The following is a 26,593-nucleotide window of genomic DNA, read 5'->3' on the forward strand; positions in this document are numbered from 1 at the left end:
CGGACATGTAGGAGAATGGATCTAGAATCTATTTTTTCATGATGTCTTTGTAACTTAGGAATCATGGAGCCTAACATGTAACAATGAACAAGAGTGGAGTCATCTATGTACTTCATGGAGTAAGCGATCTAATCCTCGCTTGCCCCTTCCTCGGGCATAAGCATCATTATATTAAGGACGTATATGATTTTCTTCGCCGTGAGAATAATTCTTAGGTTACGGAGCCAATCCATATAATTCGGACTAGTGAAGCGGTTGACATCAAGTATGCCATATAAGAGATTTGAAAGCGATATTTTTCTAAAAATAAAGATGTAGTAGAAATAAATAACATGCATATTTTATAGAAAAATAAATAATCAAGATATAGACTTCTAACTTTTTCAACTCCCACTATTTTTCTAGCGAGTCATGTGACACACTTAATATATGAAACGGAAGTCTCCGACAGAATTCTAGTGGGGATCGAGATCCAATCGACGTGTTAGTGTAATATCAAGGGACTCGACTAATCACTCAAGCCTGTAACGATAGGTAACTCTTACCAATCATAACTCCTTGTGACTCCCATCCTATTTGGCCTCTGAACCACCATGGTCTCGAGAGACTTGACCAATCATGTGCTGAGGGTGTCATGTGACTCGCTAGAAAAATAGTGAGAGTAGATTAAGATAGAAGTATATATCTTGATTCTTTTTTTTTTTTGTAAAGTATGCATGTTATTTATTTCTGCTACATGTTTATTTTCCAAAATGTTGCTTTCAAATCCCTTGCTTGGCATACTTGAAGTCAACCATCTCACTAGTCTGAATTATACGGATTGGCTTCGCAACCTCAGAATTGTACTTGCGACAGAGAAAATCACGTACATCATTGATATAATGATACTTATGCTCGAGGAATAGGCAAGCAAGGATGAGATCACTAGCTACATGAAGTACATAGATGACTTCACTCTTGTTTAGCGTTACATGTTGGGCTCCATGACTCTTGAGTTATAGAGACAACATGAAAATATAGATGTCAGATCCATTCTCCTACATGTTCATAAACTATTTGAGGAATAAGGAAGGACTCAGCGATATGAGATATCCAAGAACCTCTTCCGCGCTAGGATGACTGAGGGGACACCAGTTCAGAACCATGTCATAAAGATGATTGAGTGGATAGAGAAACTCATAGGTTTAGGAATAGTTCTCGAGGAAAACCTGTGCATGGATCTTATGCTTCAGTCCCTACTAGAATCATTTTCATAGTTCATAATGAATTTTAATATGAATAAGCTTGAGGTGACTCTCCTTGAGCTCCTCAATATGTTGAGGGAGGCAGAGAACACTATCAAAAAAGAGAAGCTAGCTCTCTATACTGGTGAGACAAAAAAGAAAATGAATATAAAAACAGTCCCTTAAGAAGGGTAAGGGCAAGGGCAGATTGGGTAAAACAAATATTGCTAAGAAAGATCAAGCAAAGGATAAAGGTCAATGCTTTCACTATGATAAAGATGGGCACTAGAAAAGAAACTACAAAGAGTACCTTGCAGAAAGGGCAAAACAGAAGCTTAGAGAAGCTTAAGGTATATTCATAATTAGTCTCCATTTGTTAGACTCTTATGATAACATATAGGTATTAGATACCGATAGTTCTTATCATATTTGCAATGCATTACAGGTTCTGGCAAGACCTAGGAGATTGGCGAGCGGGGAGATGGACCTCAAGATGAGCAATGAAGTAAAAGTTGCTACAATAGTTATTAGCAAGGTTATTATACATCTGCCTAGTGGAGCTATTATTGTATTAGATGCATGCTATGTTGTTTCTTCTATTATCAAAAATATTATTTTCATTTCATGTTTGATAATTAGTGGATATAAATTAGGTTTTGAGAACAATGGTTATTCAATATTATTATATGATAAGATCATCATGAGAGGAATATTGCATAATCGTTTGTTTATACTAGACACTGCTCTACATATCATGAATATAAGTATGTCTAAGAGGAAATGAGATGAGATAAATAATGCAAACTTGAGGCATTGTAGACTTGGTCACATCCATGAGTAAGGGATTCAAAAGTTGCTAAAGGATAGATATCTAAATCCATTTGACTATAAGTCATATATAACTTGCGAGCCTTACCTTCTTGAAAAATTGACCAACTCTATATTTAGTGGAACTAGAGAGAGAGAGAGCCATTGAGCTGTTGGAACTCATACATAGTGATGTATGTGGACCAATGTTAACTCATGACATAGGTGATCACTCCTACTTCAATACCTTTACTGTTAGGATCAAGAGCACCAAGAGGGGGGGGGGTGAATTAGTGCAGCGGAAAACTTTCGACGATTTAAAAAGTGTTCGTACGATAAAAACGATTTCAGTAGAAAAGCCGATTTGTAAATCTCTTGTAATCAAGCGAGATATAGTTAAAGGAAATCTATGAAGGTAGTTTGCAGTTATGATGAAAGTTAAAATGTAAGCGCAAACTGAAATATGATGTTCGTACGATAAAACTGATTTACGTCTAAACGCCGATTCGGAAAATGCAGAGCTTGAAACACGATTGTATATGCGCAGAAGGCAGTAAGCTTTTGAGGAGGTTTGCAGTAAAGATAAGATGCTTAAAGTAAATGCAAACTGAGATTTAGAGTGGTTCGGTCAATCTTGACCTACTCCACTTTAGGCTTCCTCTACCGACGAGGTCACCGACGTCAACTAGAGGCCTTCCTTCAATAGGCGAAGGCCAACCACCCTTTTACACTTTCACTTCTTTTGACGGGCTTAGGAGACAACCCTTACAGAATTTTGTCTCCTCTCTTTAAAGCTCAGAACTTGGAAGAAAAGAGGGAGAAGAACTTTTGGCCTTTACAACAATTTTGAGCTCTAAAAATCACAGAATAAGATCAGGATTTCGGTGTATGTTCAGTGCCCTTTCAGTGCTGAAAAGGTGGGGTATTTATATGCCCCAACCCAGTTTGAATTTGGAGCTCAAAACTGTCAATTCCCGGAATTCCAGGATTTGGCGGTTGCACCTCCTGACTGAGGCGGTTGCATCGCCTGGCAGAGCTCGAAGCCTGAGCCTCTGGGCGGTGCCACCTCTTGTCAAGGGCGGTTGCACCTCCTGTCAGAGCTCGAAAACCCAGCTCAGGCAGTGCCATCGCCTGACTGAGGCGGTTGCACTTCCTGCTAGAGCTCGAAGACCGAGCTCAAGCGGTGCCACCTCCTATTAGGGGAGGTTGCACCGCTTAGTCTCGCTCGGAGACTGAGCCCAGGCGGTGCCACCTCCTGGCTGGGGCGGTTGCACCGCCCAGTCTCGCTCGGAGACTTAGCCCAAGCGGTGCCACCTCTTGGCTTAGGCGGTTCAACCGCCTGGCAGAAATCAGGGTCCGAATGGGTTGATCCATTCGGCCCAATTTTGGTTTTTCAGGGGCCCAATTGCCCCAAGATTAAGTTAATGGGATCACTTCCTATTTCTAACTTAATTATTGTGCTAACTATAATATTTCCTAAGACATTTACTGCAACTTTCTCCAGTGCGTCAATCGCTTCTTCCGGCGAGCTTCCGGCGAACTTCCGTCGATCATCCGATGAACCCTCGGTGATGCTCCTGTGGACTTCCGGAAAACTCCTGGACTTGCAACGATCCACTTAGCGAGTTCCGACGAGCTTCTTTGGCAAGCTCATGGACTTCTCGGATTTGTTCCCGTAGAACCTCCGATGACTGTCCGAACTTCCGTCGAACTCTCGAACTCACAACGTGATCATTGTCTTGATTCCGGCGCAACTCCTGCTGCATGTATTTCTTCCATCGTAGTTAATCCTGCACAATTAAAACAAAACTTCGATCGAGACAATTAATCCTAAGCAATTAACCAAGTTGTCCGGCATGTCATTGGTCCCTCGACGCTTCATCCGATTCTTCGGCGCATCGTCCTCTCCTGTAGCCTATTGCCCAATCGACCAGTTGACTCCGCAACTTCGATATCCTTGGCACAATACCCGCTCTTCTTGGCCCGATGCCCGAGTCCACGGCCCGAAGCCTTCTGTCGATACGTCGACCGATCCACCGGCCCTACGTTCAATCTTCTAACATGTTCCTCCGGTACAACATGATTTTCTTGCTTTAATTATCTCATCTTGATCGAAGCATCCTGCGTCACTCAAAACGCAGATTAAATCATAAACATATATCAAGTAGTTTCCTCATCAAAATACAGGATTCAATAATCTCCCCCTTTTTTATGATGACAACCACTTGATGACGGAGTTAAACTTAACTCCCGGAGTTTAAACAAACTCCCCCTATCAATATGCCATATTGATAGAACCTTGAATTCAAACTGAATTCAAGTCATTGCAATATTCATCATGAATACTTGCAACATGTCATCATGAACTTATGCATAAACTTATGTATAAACTTGTCATGTCATCAACATACTTCTCCCCCTTTGTCATCAACAAAAAGGAAAAGTTCAACTATTCTTGTGTTTGGAATATTAGTTTAACTTATTGCATGAAAAACATAATATCAAGTTTTATCATCATGCAGTTTTGAAGCCAGAAAATTTAGCGAATGTTACATCATGCTTAGAACATTCAAGCTATCAAGTTTTATATATGCAAGTTTTATATCATACAAGATAGCACTTTTAGAACATGCAAGCTAGCAATGTTACAACATTTTAGAACTTGCAAGCTAGCAATTTAGAGATGTTCAAGAAGGCAACTCTTGCTTCTTGAAATATGCAAGTTGCAAGCTAGCAAATTTTTGCTTCCTTTGCAATGTTTGAGCTCGCAATTTTGCTTCCATTGCAAGGTGTAAGTTTAGCATGTTTAATTTTCTTGAGATAGCAACTATTTGCTTCTCTTTATACTACAAGCTAGCAATTTTTATGATATGCAAGTTTTACTACATACAAGCTAGCAAAAATTTCGAAAGCAAATGCAAGATAGTTTCTTGTGTAAGCTTATGATTCTTGCTTCCTATTGCAATGTGCAAGTTGCAAGTTTTGCTTCTTGAGATAGGCAAGATAACATTTTTGCAATTTTTGTTTGGCAAGCTTGTGATGTTCAAGATAACAAGCTCTTTCTTCTCTTTTGAGAAGTGTCATTTTTGCTTTCTTTGCAAAGTGCAAGCTAGCAAAATGCCAAACTAGCAAGAGATAATGTTTTACATGAGGCAAGCAAACAATTTGGCAAGTGTTACATTTGCATCTTCTCTTTAGAGGAGTGTAATTTTTGCTTTCATCTTGAATTATGTAAGCTAGCTAGTTTGCCTCTTTTCATGATATCCACGCTAGAAATTCTTGCTCCCCCTTTGTCATTGTAAAAAAGAAGGAAGATCCTTTTTTTTAATTTTCAGATTATGACAAAGGTAAGTATCAATTTTATTTGTGCATCATTATATATTCAAATTAAAACATACACAATTTCAAAAACCTTATTTTTCATGCATGATACCGAAAAATAAATCAATCATCATTAATGGGTATATCATACATGATACTCAAACATTAAAATTTTTAAGCATTTATTAACATGTTGATCATGATACCAAACATTCATCATTTAAAGCATTCATGATACATATCAGATGCAATACATCATGTACATCACTGTCATAAGTATTGCATGCATCATTTCAAATTCATGAATATTTCATCATTGCATGCATCATGCCAAATCATAAAATATACAATCATCATTAATGCATGATTCCTAATTATCATTTATTTTACAACATGATGGTACCAAATTTGTCAAATTACTTTCTATCATACATGATCGAAACTTCTTATTTGTATACATCAAAACAAATTAATGAATATTTCATGTATTCTTATCATCACATAAGGAATATCAAGAATAATTATTAGGTGATGAGATAAACATTTCATGAATACAAGGAATTGCATAAAAATCATATCATGAAAGATTAGAACATGTGAATACCAAAAGACATGATTTCTTTTTGAAAAACCCACTCCATAATTAATCAAAAGAAAATCTTAGGAGAACGATTAATGAAAAAATCTTGATTCATAATAAATCTTAATTTGTAAATATCACGGAACCAATATCATGATTTTGGATAAAACTCATTCAGATTCAAATCACCAAAAATCATTTTTATGGTTCACAAAATTCGTAACATAAGTAGATTCATGATTTCATTGATAATATATTTTTCCCCTTTTTTTAAGTATTTCATTTTAAGTGATTGATTTCATGTTAGCATGCTTTTTCATTTATGTTAAACATGCATCAACGTTTAGGATCGAAAAATGAATTTCATCATAAAACCATCAAGATCAATAGATTCTCAAAAATGAATTATTATGATCAAGAAAATCCGAAAATAAAATTTAACACTTTCATGCATTCGGACAAGGTTTTGCTATAGATTTTCAAGTTCAATCATGAAGATAAAACATGCTCATGATCATAAAAATTTTTGTATCCAAAACACATAATTTCCAACATGTTATTAAGGCATGTAATAGTGTAAAATCATCATGGCAATTAAGTGATTTGAACATTGAATCAAGAAAGTCCGAAAAATAATCTTAACAAGTTCATGCATTCGAGCATATTTTTGCCATAGTTTTTCAAATACACTCATGAAAATAACACATGCTTATCATCATGTATAGCTTAAAATCTCATGCATAAAATTGTTAATCAAAATATTTAATTTCATCATTATGTATTTCTTCAAATCAAACATGATTTTTTTAATCAAAATCAAGAAATAACAATGGAAATCAACGTAATACACATTATTACGTCTTAACCATGATTTCATATTTTCAATCAAGATCATTTTATTTGTTTATCATAAAATATGCAATATTATCATTTTCAAAATTACTTAGCATGATCATAATTTTTTTTTAAACATGTAATTTTTAAGAAAATTAATTCTAAACTAAAAAAGAAAATACATCATAAAAGCATCAAGTAATTTCAAAATAAATTAGGGGGATTTCGATTACCTCATCATTGAAAGCGGTTAAGGCGTAGTTTGCCACCTCACCTTTCTTGATTTTCTCCTCGTCTTCGGAGGAGCTCGATTCATCCCACTTTGTGCTCTTCTTCTTTAGCCTCTTCGTTCGTTCAAGTTTATTGTTTATTTTAGATTTTTATTTAATAAACTTATTAAGATTTAGTGTTCGAAGTTCAAGTTCATCATTGTCCTCATCACTTGAGTCATCGCTCAAGTGGTATTCATTTGTCCGGAGTTCCAAATCCTTCCTGTTCTTTGGAAAGTGATTTTGTTCATCATGTTCATCATGTGCATTGTGCACCATTTTATATGTCATCAACGAACCAATTAGTTCTTCAAGTGGTAAGTTGTTTAGATTTTTAGCTTCTTGTATTGCAGTTACTTTTGAATCCCACTTCTTAGAAAGAGAACGCAAAATCTTGTTTATGAGTTCAAAATCTGAAAAATATTTTTCAAGAGCTCTTAAACTATTGACGACATTCGTGAAACGCGTGTACATGTCGCCTATAGTCTCACTTGGTTGCATTCGAAAAAGCTCAAAATCATGCAATAAAATGTTAACTTTCGAGTCTTTGACTCTACTAGTTCCCTCGTGCGTGATTTCAAGTGTTCGCCAAATGTCAAAAGCCGTTTCGCACGTAGAAATCCGATTGAACTCATTTTTGTCGAAAGCGTAAAATAAGGCACTCATAGCCTTTACGTTTAAAGAAAAATACTTCTTCTCCAAATCCAACCATCCGTTCATCGGTTTGGAGGGAAGTTGAAAACTGTTTTCAACGATATTCCATAAATCCAAATTCATAGAAATCAAGAAAACTCTCATTCGAGTTTTTCAATAAGTGTAGTCCAATCCGTTAAACAACGGTGGACGAACAACCGATAAACCCTCTTGAAAGCCATGAAGAGTCATTTCTCTTGGGTGTAAATCAGAAATGAGAAATACCGGGCTCTGATACCAATTGTTAGGATCAAGAGCACTAAGAGGGGGTGGTGAATTAGTGCAGCGGAAAACTTTCGACGATTAAAAAAGTGTTCGTAAGAAAAAAACGACTTCCGTAGAAAAGCTGATTCGTAAATCTCTTTAACTTGTAATCAAGCGAGATATTGTTAAAGGAAATCTATGAAGGCAGTTTGCAGTTATGATAAAAGTTAAAATGTAAGCGTAAACTGAAATATAATGTTTGTATGATAAAACCGATTTACGTCTAAACGTCGATTCGGAAAATGCAAAGCTTGAAACACGATCGTATATGCGCAGAAGGTAGTAAGCTTTTGAGGAGGTTTGCAGTAAAGAAAAGATGCTCAAAGTAAATGCAAACCGAGATTTAGAGTGGTTCGGTCAATCTTGACCTACTCCACTTTTGGCTTCCTCCACCGACGAGGTCACTAACGTCAACTAGAGGCCTTCCTTCAATAGGCGAAGGTCAACCACCCTTTTACAGTTTCACTCCTTTTGACAGGCTTAGGAGACAACCCTTACAGAATTTTCTCTCCTCTCTTTAAAGCTCAGAACTTGGAAGAAAAGAGGGAGAAGAACTTTTGGCCTTTACAACAATTTTGAGCCATAAAAATCACAGAACAAGATCAGGATTTCGGTGTATGTTCAGTGCCCTGTTAGTGCTGAAAGGGTGGGGTATTTATAGGCCCCAACTCAGTTTGAATTTGGAGCTCAAAATTGTCAATTCCCGGAATTCCGGGATCTGGCGGTTGCACCTCCTGACTGAGGCGGTTGCACCGCCTGGCAGAGCTCGAAAAATGAGCCTCTGGGCGGTGCCACCTCCTGTCAGGGGCGGTTGCACCTCCTGTCAGAGCTCGAAGACTGAGCTCAAGCGGTGCCACCGCCTGACTGAGGCGGTTGCACCTCCTGCCAGAGCTCGAAGACCGAGCTCAGGCGGTGCCACCTCCTGTCAGGGGAGGTTGCACCGCCCAATCTCGCTCGAAAACTGAGCCCAGTCGGTGCCACCTCCTGGCTGGGGCAGTTGCACCGCCCAGTCTCGCTCGGAGACTTAGCCCAGGCGGTGCCACCTCCTGGCTTGGGCGGTTCAACCGCCTGGAAGAAATTAGGGTCCGAATGGGTTGATCCATTCAGCCCAATTTGGGTTTTTCAGGGGCCCAATTGCCCCAAGATTAAGTTAATGGGATCATCTCCCATTTCCAACTTAATTATTGTGCTAACTACGATATTTCCTAAGACGTTTACTGCAACTTGCTCCGGTGCGTCAATCGCTTCTTCCGGCGAGCTTCCGGCGAACTTCCGTTGATCATCCGATGAACCCTCGGTAATGCTCCTGCGGACTTCCGGCAAACTCCTGGACTTGCGACGATCCACTTGGCGAGTTCCGATGAGCTTCTTTGGCAAGCTCATGGACTTCTCAGATTTGTTCCCGCAGAACCTCCGACGACTATCCGAACTTTCGTCGAACTCTCGAACTCCCAACGTGATCATTGTCTTGATTCCAATGCAACTCCTGCTACATGTCTTTCTTCCATAGTAGTTAATTCTGCACACTTAAAACAAAACTTTGATCGAGATAATTAATCCTAAGAAATTAACCAAGTTGTTCGGCATGTCATTGGTCTCTCAACGCTTCGTCCGATTCATTGGCGCATCGTCCTCTCTTGCAGCCTATTGCCCAATCGGCCAGTTGACTCCGCAACTCTGATATCCTTGGCACAATATCCGCTCTTCTTGGCCCGATGCCCGAGTCCACGGCCCGAAGCCTTCTGTCGATACGTCAACTGATCCACCGGCCCGACGTTCAATCTTCTGACATGTTCCTCCGGCCAGCTCTAGCGGTGGTATCGCTAGGACCCCGAAAATCTGGGAGATGACACTTTTGAGCTCCAAATTCAAACTAATTGGGGCCTATATAAACCCCACCCTTTCTGCATGAAATGGCAACCGAAAGCTTGCTTTTATTTTGAGTATTTGAGAGCTTAAAAGTATTGTAAAAGCCTAGGGTTTCTCTCCCTCTTTTCTTTCTAAGTATTGATCATTCAAGAGATGAGTGAAAACTTATAAGGGTTATCTCCTAAGCCCGTCAAAATGAGAATAACTGTAAAAGGGTGGTTGGCCTTCGCCTATTGAAGGAAGGCCTCTAGTGGACATCGGTTACCTCATCGGAGGAGGAAGCCAAAAGTCAATGTAGGTCAAGATTGACCGAATCACTCTAAATCTCGATTTGTATGTACATTCTGCTCTTTATTTTAACTGCAAACTGCCTCCGTTGCTTTACATCAACTATACTTCCGTTTGCTCTCAAGTTAAAGATTTTTCCGAAATAGTTTTTGTATGAAGTCTTTTTGAACCGACGAAAGTTTTCCACTGCACTAATTCAACCCCCCCCCCCCTTAATGCTCTTGATCCTAACAATTGGTATCAAAGCGGGGTTAACTCTCAATCAGATTAAAACCTAAGAGAGATGGCATATGCCGAAAACCAAGAGGACCACTCTATTAGACATCCGCCCATATTCAATGGGATAGACTACACCTATTAGAAGACCCAAATGAGGATCTTCCTTATTTCCATGGATTTTGAACGTTGGAATATTATTGAAAATGGATTTTCAAAGTCTTCTCTTCCAATGAACCATTGGAATGATTTGGAGAAGAAGACATTTTCTCTAAATACAAAGGTTATAAATGCCTTGTTTTGTGCCTTAGATAAAAATAAATTCAATCGGGTTTCTTTGTGCAAAATGGCTTTTGACATATGACATACTCTTAAAATCACACATGAAGACACTTTTAGAGTTAAAGATTCGAAAATCAACTTTTTAATGTATGATTTCGAGCTTTTTCGAATGAAGCCAAGCGAAACCATTGTTGACATGTACACCCGTTTTACGGTCATCAATGGTTTAAGAGCTCTTAGCAAATGTTTTTTTGATTTTGAACTCGTAAACAAGATTTTGCGTTCTCTTAATAAAACTTGGGACTCTAAAGTAACGGCCATACAAGAGGCCAATGATTTGAACCATTTTCCACTCGAAGAACTAATAGGGTCCTTGATGACCTATGAAATGATGTGCAATGCACGTAAAGTACTTGAGAACCACCTTCCAAAGAACATTTGAAGACCACTCGAGCATAAGCTCAAGTGATGATGAACATGAACTCCTCACTAAGAAATTTAAAAAGTCAATGAAATAAAAACTTAAGAACAAAAAAAACGGAACTACTTGCCTTGAACGCAAGAAGAAGAATAAAAATTGGGATGAATCGAGTTTCTCCGAAGAAGAGGATAAAATAAGAAAGGCGAGGTGGCAAACTATGCTTTATTGGCATTCAACGATGAGGTAATTGAAACCCCTTTAATTTATTTTGAAATTACTTGATGTTTTCCATGATGCATTTTTTTTAGAATAATTATTCTTAAAAATTACATGTTTAAAAAAAATTAAAAATACAAGAATATAATCATGCTCGTAATTTTGAAAATAATAATAAAAATTACATGTTTTATGTTAATGGAATAAAATATTAGATTTAAATCTAATGATCATATATTTATTTCTCTTAAGAAGAAAATTTGTGTATCTTGATGATTTCCGATTTTGATTGAAACCATGCTGGATGTCTTAATGAAAATATTAAGAAGTTTAATATCATGCTTAATAATGATGTATGGCTTTTGTATGGAAAACTAAGCATGAAAAGATAGATTCACCTAAAAAGAAAAATGCATGACTACAATAAATAATAAAATGATTTTAGTTAAAAATATCATATGCTCAATGAAACCATGATTAATGAATATACTTTATGTATAATGATTTCTTTGCCTTGGATGTCCTATCATGATGAATATATTTTGAAAATAAATGAAATCATGTTTGATTTGAAGTAATGCATAATGATAATGCTTAATGAGTTTTCTTTCGAAATGATGCATAATGATTTTTGTGATTTATGGATTATCGATTTTCATAATAATAAAAGTGGCTTTTTCAGTTTAGAAAATGATGCATATTTTGATTTGATAAAAATAAAATAGTGTAAGTGTCATGCTTGACTATTGTATACTTAACGATGCATAAGTATGAATATGGATAAGATACCCTATGCCTCAGCGATAGAGTCTATCATGTATGCCATTATACGTACTAGACATGATATAGCGCATGCTCTGAGTGTCACGAGCAGGTATTAGGTGGATCCAGGCTTGGAACATTGAAAAGCAATAAAGTGTATCCTTAAATACTTGAGAATGACTAATGATATTTTACTAGTATACAGAGGTAGTAGCCTCAAGTTTGAAGGCTACGTGGATTCGAGTTTTTAGTCCATTATCGATGATAACAAGTCTAATTCGGGATATGTGTTTATCATGAATAGAGGAGCATAATGCTAGAAGAGTTCTAAGTAAGATACTACTGTTGACTCGACCATAGAGGAAGAATACATTGCTGCAATAGAGGTAGCAAAGGATGGAGTCTAGATGAAGAAGTTTATCACAGATCTATGAGTCGTGCTAGGCAACGAGGAGTCGATTCTCTTATATTATAATAATAATGAGGCTATTGCTCAAATGAGGGAACTCAAATCTCATCAGAAGTCTAAACACGTTTTGAAGATGTTCCACATGATTAGAGAGATCATGACCTAATGAGATGTAGTAGTGGAAAGAGTTTCATCCGAAGATAACATTATAAATCCACTAATAAAGCCATTATCTTAGATTTCTTTGATGGCACGTGTGGAAAGAGTTTCAGATAACATCGTAAACCCACTAACAAAGCTATTATCTCATATTGTCTTTGAGCATCACAAAGGACTACTGATGAGGATCAAACATATAGGTGATTGGCTTTAGGTTAAGTAGAAAATTGCTAGTCATAAGTGTCTTGCAAGCCAATCACGTAAGTGATGACACATGTGATATGATACACATTCTTTTTATTTATTATATTATTTGATATTTTATCACTTTATATTGCTTCTTGTATATATATATGATGTCCATGGATCTGTACAATGAGAATCAGATTTTGATGAGATCACGATAATGAGACCAGTTCATCTTTAAACACAGACCCTAAATAATCCTGGTCATAGGTTATTCGAGAGGGATATCGAGATAATTGGACAGATTAGTGTGCTGTATACTCATCTATATGATGGAGGCAACTAGTCTCATAACTGCTCGTGTGGGGACACTAGGGCTACAGTGCATGTGCTCATTGGGGAATGAATTCACTTATTAATCCAATTGTGAAATATTGGATGGTTAATGATACCTCATTATTTAACAATGATTCAATTATCCCAATGATATACTTGGTCCTTAGACTTGAGACACTAAGAATATCCTGTATAAGTACTCTACTCTTTGATACTTGACTTATAGATTTGGAAGATCTAGATATAGCACAATCGGTTATTGGGAGTGATAGTCAATCTTACGAGGGCTATTGAGTGTCGATAAAGGATCATCCGCTTTCAGTATCATGAAAGGAATATCTCATATATTTTTGCTTAAATAAATCCCTTACTAGGGTCATTCAGATTAAGAGAGAAAGAGTTCTCTAAGAGAATTTGATTAGTGCGAGACTCGAGTAAAAACCATATGGGTCTGACGGCACCATGCCTGGTATATAATCTCTAGGATATTAGATTGATGAGAGACTATAGGTACATAGTAATTGAGGACACATAGATCTAAAGAATTGGATTCCTCTATGTCGTTTGGGGATTATGGCGTAATGGCCTAATACGTCCGCAATTGATGAATCGAGTGAATTATTATTAAGATAATAATTCACAAAGCCAGAAGGAGTTCTGACATATATGACTTACGACTACCTCGATATTAGGCCTAAAGGGTCACACACATATGGTAGGCGTTGCAACGAGTAGAGGTTTAGGTATGAGATATTTGCCGGAACCCCTGAATTATTGGATCCTATAGACAAGATCCAATAAGAGCCAATATGAGATTATTAGATAGAGATCCATTAATCTAAGAGGTTTAGGTAATTAAATTAAGATCAAATACACAATAAGACAAGACCTATTAGGGTTAAGTTGATAGGGGTCTCTATAAATAGGAGGGAACCAAAGACCCATAGGCTAGAGGTTTCTTGGTTGTCACATCCTATTCTCCTCTCCCCTTCTCCTCTTCGGATAATAGATATGAAGATTTGGGCAGTGATTTGAGAAGCGTCGTCATAACCCTACCGTATGGATCACGTCTAGAGAGGATGATGCTTGACCTTCTTCATCTACGTCTACAGATTTGTAGGGATTCAAAGATATATGATCTCCCTAGCTAACACAACTATCTTACATGTGATTTTTAATTTTATGGATTTTATGCACCAATCTTCGCACGATGATAAACACTTTTTTGAAAAATTTAAGGTTTTTTTTTTTTTTTTATTTTTTTTCTGTTCTTTCGCTATGCATGTGATGTCACCCCTAGATTTTTCTACATGTTGCACATATCCTTTTAGGACAACTTTGACATAAATATAACTAATTTTGGTCATACTAATACTTATATGTTCAAAACAGGAAGGCAAAAAGATTTAATGAATCCTATGTAAGCCAACTGAGGTTAATAGAAGTATCATGGTTGAGGATATATATATATTTTTTTTTGCCTAGTCTGAAGAGAGATATGGCTCGCATCACATTTCATTGTTTGTACGTGACAGCCGGCTAAAGGAATAAAAATAATACAAAACTATATATATATCTTTGTTTGTACCTCACACCCAATGGGAAGATCTTAGTATCGATTTTGTCCTTAGGTTACTACAAGCCATAAGGGATTATAATTTCATTATTATTGTGGTGGATTGACTTAGAAAGATGAAATATTATACCCTGTAACAATAATGTTGATGCCTCATATGTAGCTAAGTTGTTAGGTTGCACGGTCTACCAAAGACTATTGTTTTTTCTAGGAATGTTAAATTCACAAGTTATTTTTGGAACATCTTATGAAAAATTTTGAACATAAAGTTACAATTTTCTTCAACACATCACATTCAAATTGATGGGCAAAGTGAGGTGGTTAATAGGAGTCTAGGCAACCTTTTGCCAGTGAATCCACCTCTTAGTACTCCTTTTACTGAGTTTGCACATAACAGTTTTGTCAATATGTCTGTCTTAACCCTTTTGAGATTGTCACTAGATATCAACCTCTAAAACTTATTGATCATTTTTCTATTCCTTCACAAGCTAGACCTAGTGAGCCTATTGAATCCTTTGCTAAATACCTCCAAGACTTATATACTAAAATTGGAAGAAAAATTAATTTAAATAATAGATTATACAAGTTTATTGCAGATGTTCATCATAGGTCACAGTAATTTGAGGGAGATATGATAATGATAAGAGTTTGACAAAAAAAAAAAAAAAGCTTCAATAAGTACTTCTTCTCCACTTATACGCACTTAGAATAGGAGAAAAGAAAAACTGATGATATTTTGAACAAACAATAAGTCTCCACTCGTAATATAGGATCACGAAAGAAAAACTCCAATAATTTGACCTTGAATTTTACAATAAGTATTGCCTGATCACTTCATCAAAGATGAATGCTTTCAAGCTGAGAAGAGTCGATGAAAATTAAACTATATTTCGAAGACGTGGAAAGAAAACGAGCTGACCCAAATAACTTTAGATCAATGGTGAACTCGAGTTTAAATTTATTAGTCATGGCTAACATAATGCATAATTAGTATCTTATTGTAAAAATCTTATTGTTGTGCCACATGGCTAACATAATGTATAATTAGTATCTTAATTCCTAAAGTAACAATGAAGTAAAAGAAAGAAATAAATAAGAGAAATTATTATAAAAATCATCTTAAAGAAAGGAAGAGCATTATGTAAAAAAAAAGAAGAAGATAATTTTATGGAATCATCATCTTATAACAAAACAAAAGCATCATGCACAAAGAAAAAAAATCACAAGAATATTATAAAATATTATTTTCTCAAATGATGACCAGATACAATATATTGAATCATCTTAACATGATTTTTTTTCCCTTATTTGTGACTCCCTATTCTTCTTCTTCTTCTTCTTCTTCTTGTATTTGTGATCTATATAAAAAAAGTCCAAATATTATAATGGATCATCAATCTTAAAATAAATATTAATTTTATTTTCTCATAAATTATATGAGTAAATCCAACTGGTTCAAGATTACCACCTATATTCTTCTCCTCTTTCATCCTTAATCATCTTATCGATCTTTTAACATTCCAAATCAACCAAAGGTGTCAAAGTGCTCCTCATTGATGACTTCATTCTTTATTCTTTATTGATTAAATTAATTATTCTTTGTTCGTTTTAACTTTTTTTCTTTTTAATATATTATCATCCAAGTATATCTCTTCTTCATATTAAAGAGTTGTCCCACATCAACCACACCAGTATCAAATTTCCACCAAAAATGAAGAGCAGTGACCATGTACCATACTTTATATGCGATACAGTGGCACCTTTATTTCTTCTATAGGTGATTCAGTAGAACGTAAACACCAAAATACTCTTATTTCTTTTCAAATTTCTTCTATATAATATATTAAAAAATATATTTTGAAAGAAATTGTTTGGACGGAAAACTAAAAAAATTAAAGCCATTAACTGTCCAATAATCACATTTTTATCATTTTAAAATATGAGAACTCTTTTTAGACGACTGTCCGAGAAAAAAACATAAAATTCATTTTTTTTTTCTGGGAAATTATCCATTCTAATTATATAACATAGAAACAAAAGTAATCGAGAACCTAAACATTTTCAAAAATTATTCTATTGTCCAATATATTAAAATAATATTTTGGGAGAAATTGCCCCAATAATTATTGGTTCTAAACACTCCCCTCGGTCAATCAAATCAAATTCTCGCACGAATATTGAGGCGTGATGAACATACACTTCAAACCTCCCAATCGCTTCCGCTCCGTCGTCTTCATTCCCCGACCTTTCTCCCTCGACACCGATGGCGGTAAGAGCACCGATCTCTCTTCCCCCGTCTCGCGTACTCCGCCTCCGTAGCCGCAGCACCTGGTCCGACTCCCTTCTCCCCCTTGAACACCTGAATCAGCCGCTCTCTTCGCGGCCCCTCGTCGCCCGCGCCGCCCTCCCCGGAAGCGGTAGCTCTGGGTCCAACGGGCCGCACGCGCCGTCGATCTCCCCTTCTTCCGCCTCCTCCGCCATCGATTTTCTCACCCTCTGTCATCGCCTCAAGGTCGGCGAGATCGATCTATGTGTTTGGTCGTGATCCATTGGCTTGTTGATCGGTTTATTAATTGTTGTTGGAAAGAATTGATCTTTCGTTCCTCTTGCAAGCGAATGATTAGCTCGCTAAACAAGCAGATCACAACATTTTCTTTCACAACTAATGGTCTTTTTGTGCGAATTTTCCAGTCATTGGGTTATAGCTTACGATTGTAGGGTACGCCGCGGTTTACCCAGGAATCCTGCATAAGTGTTGCTTTTGTCAACCATATTCAGGCTGCGTATTCTTCTCTTTTTTATGTCTCGTAAGTAGATGATGCGTCAAACCTTTGATTTCTTAAAAAACGTATTTGACAGTTGACATATTATTTTATGAACATGAAAAGGGTGGGAGGTTGGAATACATAGCACAATTGAAAGTTAGAAAGCAAAAGAGGATGCAGAATTCTAAGCATCTATATTTGTAGTGCGTCAAAGCAATTAATTTATTCGTTATCATCCTATTTCCCTTTTTGAGGTTGTAGAGAATCCCTTTATACTTTTCTGTTTTCTCCGATTATATATTTATTGATTTTGTACAACACATTGATCTGGAATTTTGTATTTTATGACTAATCTCACAATGTTAATACTGAATCTAGAATTACGCTTTGTGAAGTTTCTTGATAATATTTTAATTTTAATTTTTTGTTTTCTAGACTACAAAAAGAAAAGGATGGATCAACCATGGTATTAACCATCCAGAGTCTATTGCTGATCACATGTATCTCATGGCATTGATGGCTTTAATTGCTGGTGATATTCCTGGTCTTGATAGGGAAAGGTGAAACATTTGTCAACTTCTTTGGCAGCAAAAATGCTTAAATTTAATTTAGCAAACCAGTTGATACTTGCATCTCATTGGTTTATATATTGTAATATATTTGTTGTTAATGCCATTTGGTAGCTTGGTAAAGAAGATACAAATTGCCATTGGCCATTAGTTTATCTGTACTTGTTATATTTTTCTCATTGTTCTTTCCTTGAGATGTGCCAGAGTGTTTCCTCCAACCCATACTTTAATTTGAAGTGAAATAGACTCCCAGAGACTTAACTGAGAGAATAATAACTTTTTTTTTCTGGAGAAGTAGAGGTAAAAAGCAGAATATAGTGTCTTATTGAGAGGCTACTATTGCCCAACATGTAAACATACTAGACTAGCCTTCACTTCTGAGTAATATCCCCCTTTAACTATTAAGTAAATCTTACTGTTTAAGTCTTAGTTGATCACTTATGTTGCCTTCTTGGACAACCAAATGCCTTTTGGTAATGTTGAGGGCATTGGTCTTATGAGAATCCATACACTCCATCCTGGCTATTCAATTCAAGATGGTCTGGACCCTTGCTTGTTGGCTAACAGTAATCCACAACACCTTTTCCTTTGATGTGGAAAGACTCCTATGGTGATCGATAGGGCTTTCAAGCCCTGCCAGCTATTACTCTTTGTATGAAAAGGGCTCTCAAGAGAGCCCTTGATAGTTTTGATCAGTAATAAAAGAAAAAGTAATAGGAGCAAACAAAGTAATAAAAGAAAAAGTAATATAATGGAAAAGATTAAGTAGGCATTAAAATACCCAAGGACGATATCAATGTTCCTTGGATAGTTTTGATCAGTAGAGTTTCCACATGATTTTAAAGAGTGAGAGTCGTGTAGGCTTCAGGTGATAGTGCAAAATAAACCAAACTAAACAGATATACCAACTATAGGCAGCAGGTAATAAAAAGTCTATCACCATGCAGTCGGCATCCCAGCTATGAAGGGGAGAATTATGGAAATTTGCATGGATTCAAATACTAATATGCCAACTATACCTACTGGTTCATGGTGTATTGATCATATTGGTCAATACCAACATATTAAACATTTTTTCTGTATTCTTTCAGCTGCATACCAACTACCAAGGCGTAACCTACGATACCGACCGGTGCATACTGATATAATAAGAACTTAGAACCTTGAAGCTGAATACAGGCATGAAACTAGACCATGGAAGCAAAAGGATGATTGATGAGAAGATGACCAGTTGTCTTGGTTTCTTGTGTAAAAGTTGTAGTCATGATGTGTAACAATCATTTGGTTAGAAGAATCTCCTTAGTGGGAGAAAAATTCTTCTAGAGAATAGGAGATTTAACAGGCAAGACGCTAGGAGAGGTAACTGGCAGGTTGCCAAAGTAACTTGCATTTACATGCGAACAACCTCATTTGTGTGATTTGAGATAAAGGAATCACAAAGTGTCTTTAAGAAGTTCAGCTGAGGGATATTTATGACCATTAGTGTTAGTGCTACTCGTGGTGGTATGTTATTTGTAAACCACCTTTTATGCACTTCCTTTAAGAAAAATAGTTCTTTTTCCATTTCTCTACTAGTGTACTTATGTCTATTTTAATGAGCCTTCTTTGTTTAATAGGTGTATGAAGATCGCAATTGTGCATGATATTGCAGAAGGTAATTGACAATATCTTTTCTTTTGTTCTTAAATTATGAATATATTAATTTTTTATAATGAAGATAAGGATCATCCAGCTGTTGGGATTTGTCTTTGAACACCTCCAGCATGTTCTATTCTTTGCCATGATCTGCCTATTTGTTTATTTTGTTCTTATTCAGTTAGCATTTTCTTGGGACCTTTTGGTTTTGCCAGCTATTGTTGGTGATATCACACCATCAGATGGTGTTCCCAAGGCAGAAAAGAGTAGACGTGAACAAGAAGCGTTAAATGAAATGTGCAAAATCCTTGGTGGTGGATTGAGGGGTATAAATTCCTAAGGATACTTGATAATTTCTGTGCCTGAATAGGGTTTTTTGTAAACAATTCTACATCCTTTTGCAGCTGATGAGATACAGGAACTCTGGGCAGAGTATGAGAACAATTCTTCTATGGAAGCTAGTCTTGTGAAGGATTTTGACAAAGTATGTTCTACCCTGCATGTGCTAAGCCTTTGCATTTGCTCGACTTAAGAGGGCGTTATATATATATATATATATATATATATATATATATATATATATATATATTTAAGTTGATTGATTTAGTGTGATTTTTTAAAAGCCAATTGTCTACATCATGATTGATCATGACTATGATTGCAAGAATGTATACATTCTTGTGTTATTATACTATTCCATTTTAGGTTTCATTGTATTGTTCAAAATGATATATGTAGTAAAAGTTTTCCTCCATGCTATAAGTATATCATTGTTCCCCAAGACTTGTCTTGATGAAGCTACGAATATTATTCTATGGCTGTTTTATATCTTCTTTCAAGCCAAAAGATGGGCGTATATGTTTGCAAGCTCATTTGATTAAGAAAATGATTGATACAGAAAAATATAAATTTAAGAAAAAAGACAATTAAGTATGACGAAAGCCCGGTGATCATAATGAAGTAAATTGGTGGTAATGATAAGTCCTGGAAAGAAAGTGAAGAAAGAGCAAATATAGATTAAAAAAGAAAGATAGCAATAAAAAAATGACAAAAGCCCATTGATGTATATGAAGTCTTGGAAAAAAAAGAAGTAATTTTCCCTTTTCTGTGGAACATTGATCCTTCAAGAGTACCACCACAAGGGTCATTTTGAGAATATCACTTTCATCCATCCTTTTGTCTCTGAATAAACTTGTATTATTGGATTATGGAATAGTGCAACATAGAAGCAGAATAACCTGATCCCTTCTGCATCCCCAAATTGAAGCTTTCCTAGGATAATCAAGCGAAATAGAATGTCAGTAGCACTTGTGATTGAACCCCAGGCCCCATAGCCAAGGGGCAAAAGAGAATATGTGGCTTGTGGAGTCCATGAGTTTGGAACAAGGAGGCAATAAAGCATCAGATTCTATCCCTTCTTGGTGAGTTCTGAAGAGTAAAACTAATTTTGCCTCACAAGTTTTGACCATGAGGCAATATAAAGTTTGGTGTTGAGAAGACTGGGTGAATCTTTTAGGAATTAGTGTTAAGTCATAAGATGCCACCAAATTTGAAAAAATGATACAAAAAAGAAAAAAAAAACAGATAAGACATTGGAGTTGGCTTCCACAGAATCAAGTCATGTTTCTCTAAAACCAAAGTCCTGTGAGAGAGACAAAAATAAGGTGAAGTTCTTTGAACTGCAAAGATGAGAGTTGGAGGCAAAGGCAAAGGCCAGAGAAACAAAACACTTTGATGTCTTAGAGACCATGGCACGGGCTGTAGATATGCATTTTCAATTTTAGGTGTATTTGTCAAACCTATTCTGGGTATCTTATATGGATGCAGCAGTCATTGCAAGTCATTATTGCAAGTAAAGGCAGGCAACAATTTCTGTAAAAGAAGCAAGCACTGAAAGAATTGGACAGAAGGATAACTATGCTTTACTTCAGAGATTGGTGTATCTTTGTAATTCTTAGAGCTGAAAGCCAGCAGACTGCAATTTGTTTGATAAGTTCTGTTGCAGCTCACTGTGCTGGAAATTTCTCGCATATTCTATTTTGCATGACTCAACAGAGACATTGTATCCTAGTATTGCTCATATTGAATACTTAATGCTTCCTGTCCTGCTTGTTCTTTCTCTTCTCATGGTTTAATTGGTTCCTTCTGCATTTTGTTCATGGATCTTCAGATTAGTGTGACGCCTACTAATGGCACTGATTCTTACATTTCATGACGTTGAAAGCCCTTGTTTGTCTTGCCACTTCTCTTGTTGTTGCCTCTAAGCTTATGCCTTTTTACTTTGTCATGGATTTCCCTATTTGTTAAGAGGTTTTTAAGTTACTGTTCATAAAAAAATGGCAATAGGGTACAAGCTCTGCTTATTGTTGTTTTCTTTAGATACAAGTTATTGGAAATAAGAACTCTGAATTACAGCCCAATAGGTACCTTTTCTGTCTCACTTAGGTCAATTCTCTCTTCTAACCTTCTCTCTTTTCTTCCAACTAGATATATGTTTGTTAGCACCAAGAGCTGTTCCATTTTGTCATGTTTTCTTTTTCCCATTGGCTACAAATGGTGCCTCTCATTATGATAGTAAAGATATGGGGTCATTGGTGTGTCATAATTGGTAAATTGATTCACCATTCTATTGTACTCTGCTTCAACTGTATACAATTTGTTTATCAGGAAGGTCAGAGTAAACAAAATTGGATCACCTTGTAGTGGATAGAGTGCTGACTGTTAATGTAGATATCTACATGTGTTACTTATATATGTGGCCAATATGCACTGTATTCGTTTAGTCATTTGTGAAGACCAGCCCTAATTGCTGAACTTACTAACTTAATGGATCACCTTGTTGTGGATAGAGTGTTGACTGTCAATGTAGATATCTGCATGTGTTACTTGTATATGTGGCCAATATGACTGTATTCTTTTAGTTATCTGTCAAGACCAGCCCTAGTTGCTGAACTTATTAACTTAATAGGCATGAACGACTAACCCAAATCTTAAGTCCAACTTAATGATAATAACCTATAAACTAACTCAGTGCTTCTATTACTTCCAATGGGAGACTAAACTGGAATGCGATAATCTCCTAATCTAGTGCTTGACATCCTCGTGAAAGCCCAAGGCGTAACTTTTAATGCAGAGTTATGTGGCCTTGTCCACTAACCCAAATCTTAAGCCCAATTTGATGGTAACAGAACTATCTACTCATATGAACTAACACAATTCTTTCTCACTTTCAATGTGAGACTAAACTGGAATATCATAATCTCCCCATCTTTTACTTGACATACTCATGAAAGCCGAAGGCGTGACTTATTATAGTTCAGAGTTATGTCTAGTTGACAGCATGTGAGGACTGTCTTAGCGGTAAGCTCCATTGCATGATGTGCCTCTAGTCCCATTTATGGTTACCTATTTCACTTGGGTTCATATTTCACTTGGGTTCATTTATCATTCCTAGTACTAGGTTCACTCTAATACCAATTGTCATCATGCGACCTAGCAGTAAACTGATCCATTTAACTCATTTAACTGTTAGTAAATATACATGTTGACTGAATAGTTATACAATTCATTGTTGTTCTGGAATTATTTACAGCTTACTTTATCATTTTTGTTTTGAACACTTTGATATGCAACCATAGAATTTTTAACAGATGCAAATTCATATACTTATGTGGTGAATGTTTATAAAGTACTTTTTTATATTTTTCCACCAATATTTTTCTAATAATTTTCTAAATTCAGGTGGAAATGATTCTTCAGGCTTTGGTATATGAAACAGGTATATGTTTTTGCATCTTGATCATCCATAAAACACATATTTATCTTCATGTGTCCATAATAAACATATAAGATGAAAACAACCATGTAGATTTCTATCTAGTTGGATATATATTCACACATTCTGAACCATGAAAATCCATATATATATATATATATATATATATATGTATATATATATGTATATATACATGCATATATGTATATATATACATGCATATATGTACATATATACATATATACATATACATACATGTATATGTATATATACATATACATGTATATATACATGTATATATATATATATATCTGTCTAGTTGGATGTATATGGACACATTTTGAACCATACATATGTTTCATATGTGTATTCCCATGTATGCTAGTTTCATATGCCGAACCAAGATCTTGGTAGTGCACACAATCACAGCAGAACTGTAGGTGGATCTACTATTTTCTTCCCTAATTGTTTCTTTCTCAAAGCGACCTTTTGATTGATTAGGATCGACTCAACAAGTCTGTTTTGCTTTAGGATTTGAATCACTATCCTAAATCTACACTATATTTGGTTTTATTCTTAATTTTGGACTCGTTAAACCAATAAGTACTCTTAGAACTTTAGTTAACCATTTGCTTTTGGTTTAATTGTTGGTTAAAATTACAGAACAAGACAAAAATGCATAGAGAGTGTGATCACCTTTTTATTTGGTTTTAACTTTTAAGTCAATAATGCATAGAGGGTGTGATCATCTTGTAAAATAGGACCACATATCGTAATCTCATATTCTTTGCGACTTCCACTATATTTTTCAGTCTCAATTATATTCTTGTATGTGGTTTTAACTTTACATCTATGGTGTTGAATCCAACAAATTAACTAACTATTTAATCAAATAGGATCAAAACTGAGATAATTTTGTATTAAATTTGAACTCAAAGGTTTGACCTAATCCTTGGATTAGTCCAAAATTTTTCCAATCTACAGCTACATGCATATTGTGGTTTGACCTATTAGTTTGATGTCCTCATAACTGTGAATTTGATTGTAGCTAATTGAGAAGTGATTTAGATTGTACATATTTGTTTTGTAGATTGTACATATTGACATGTACATTTGATATGTCATCCTCTAATAATTGTTCTATTAAGACCTATTGTACTTAACCCTTTTGTTGGTCAATGATTAATGCTTATATGAGAAGAATATTTCAAATAAGTTATTACTGAGTTTAATTTATTATCTATGGCTACTGTTGAGTTCAATCCCAAAAATCCTTTTTTTTTTTTACTCTCTGGTCTCCAAACATGAGATTCCTGAAAATTATTTGCTGAATCAGTGACACCTAAACTTGTTATGAGCTATAAAAAAGATCTTTTGGCTCTTAGTTTGACTAGTGATATTATGTTCAATATAGCTCAGTGGTGGGAAATGATCTATGTAACTGACGCTAATAATTTTATGATGGCTTCTTTTTGTAATAGCACCTAGAGCAAGTTGTCTGTTCAGTTATCTAAATTTGGTATTATGAAGTGTTCATTTGGAGAACAATATGTTAGAACAATTTCGAATGTTCTTGATTTTAATTACTTCTATTGAGTACCAGAAAGCATACTTTTCTCCCAATTTATATGCCTATCTGTATCTGAACAATTGTCCTTACAAATCTAACGTCCTTGCAGAACATGGAAAGGTCTTGGATGAATTCTTTCTTTCCACTGCAGGTAGTAAGAGAATAGACCATCTTCCAGTGACTTGAATTTTGCTCCGAGTAATCAGCATCATATGATTGGTGACCTTCTCTGACTTACAGGTAAATTTCAAACTGATGTTGGGAAGAGTTGGGCAGCTGAAGTGATATCAAGAAGAAACAAGAGGTTAGGTGAACTGGCTTAACTCAAGTGAGTTCTCTGTAACATGATGTAGTTTCCGGAGACATTGTCTTGCTGGTAATTCATTACAACCAAGCAATAAACAAGTGCTAACCAGTAAGCTGCTTTCCACTTACAGAAGCCTCTCCATTCCCATAAAAGATGCTGCTTTGCTGGTGCAAAACAATTGCCTCTTACACCATGGCTAGGTAAGAAGCACCGGCGATGCCCTTGGTTGGGGTTCACTTCTGTTAGTTCGCTTGGCCATTTTTGTCTCACAAAAAAAAAAGATATCAGAAATCATTTTGTTTTATTCAAGAAAACATTGAGAATGGAGAATCATAATCGATGCTTAAATAATCTTATCCTTGAAGTAAGGCTTCTCCACCTTGGTGCATTTTTAAGCTTTTGATAATTTTCATATTTCTTGCACTTGTTTAATTGAGAGTTACAAGGTTTAATGTCACTTGAAGTCAGGCTGAACAAGGTGGGTCTTTGCCTAATGGTGATGTCTAATCCAATTCTAGTAAATTTTGAAGGGGACAAAAGAACACCAATAAAATCACGCATTCAATCAATTGCTTAATGATGTTGCAACTTTATATACTGGTTTGGAATGCTCATTTTATATACGTGATGTGATCCAGAGACCAAACCCTTTGTCTGAGCAGGAAATGATGTAAAAGATAATATAAACTAAATTAGATTCAAATAAAACAAATAAACTCAAACCATTCAACAAGAACTGTGAAAACCAAGTTAAGAATAACAGGTTATCTAATTGAGTAGAATGAAGAAAAGGGCCTCACTGCGTTTGTCCATTGTCATTTTACAGTGGAATTGGATATGACCGTAATTCCAATTGTGTTCAAAATATTCAAATATATCCTTTTCACTTGTATCAATACAATTATTTTTATTTGCATAATGTATTTTACCTTATATTTTTAGTTATATTTTCTTTATATTGGAAAAAAGGACTCAGAATCAGTATGGTGTGAAGCCTCTCTTGTAAACAGAATTAGTATCTCTTATTTGATGGATATCGAGTCATGTGATGTGATACTGATCCTTCAAATATTTACTTGCCAAGGCTCTACCGTTAGTGTCGACCGGATCGTTTAGTGGGTCGAATCGGGATAAATTTGCTCCATAACACCTTATAGGACGGTCTAATCGGGTGGGACCCGAACTTACAAGACGTACAGGATCGGACGAGAAAACAAAAATCGCAAACAGTATCATTAAGAAAAATAAAAAGTAAGAAAGC

The 26,593-nt window shown here is 35.8% G+C and overlaps 1 protein-coding gene across 3 annotated transcripts; it reads left to right on the plus strand.

The window, feature by feature from the left end:
* Window positions 1-16,882: 16,882 nt before the first annotated feature.
* On the plus strand, window positions 16,883-25,710 carry LOC103992051 (uncharacterized). 3 transcript variants are annotated; one of them, XM_009411627.3, is made up of 9 exons: window positions 16,883-16,980; window positions 17,912-18,036; window positions 19,662-19,699; window positions 19,896-20,006; window positions 20,085-20,164; window positions 23,422-23,458; window positions 25,135-25,176; window positions 25,266-25,329; window positions 25,463-25,710. In XM_009411627.3, exons 1-9 carry the CDS (start codon window positions 16,975-16,977, stop codon window positions 25,530-25,532), a joined length of 573 nt encoding a protein of 190 aa, XP_009409902.2. In that variant the 5' UTR covers window positions 16,883-16,974; the 3' UTR covers window positions 25,533-25,710. The 3 variants fall into 3 exon arrangements, with proteins under 3 accessions (XP_009409902.2, XP_009409900.2, XP_009409901.2); XM_009411625.3 differs by having other exon boundaries at window positions 16,895-17,223; XM_009411626.3 differs by having other exon boundaries at window positions 16,897-17,223; window positions 25,266-25,353.
* The last annotated feature ends 883 nt before the right edge of the window (window positions 25,711-26,593 follow it).

This window comes from Musa acuminata, chromosome BXJ1-7 (genome assembly GCF_036884655.1).
Source record: "Musa acuminata AAA Group cultivar baxijiao chromosome BXJ1-7, Cavendish_Baxijiao_AAA, whole genome shotgun sequence".
NCBI classification, from domain to species: Eukaryota; Viridiplantae; Streptophyta; class Magnoliopsida; order Zingiberales; family Musaceae; genus Musa; species Musa acuminata.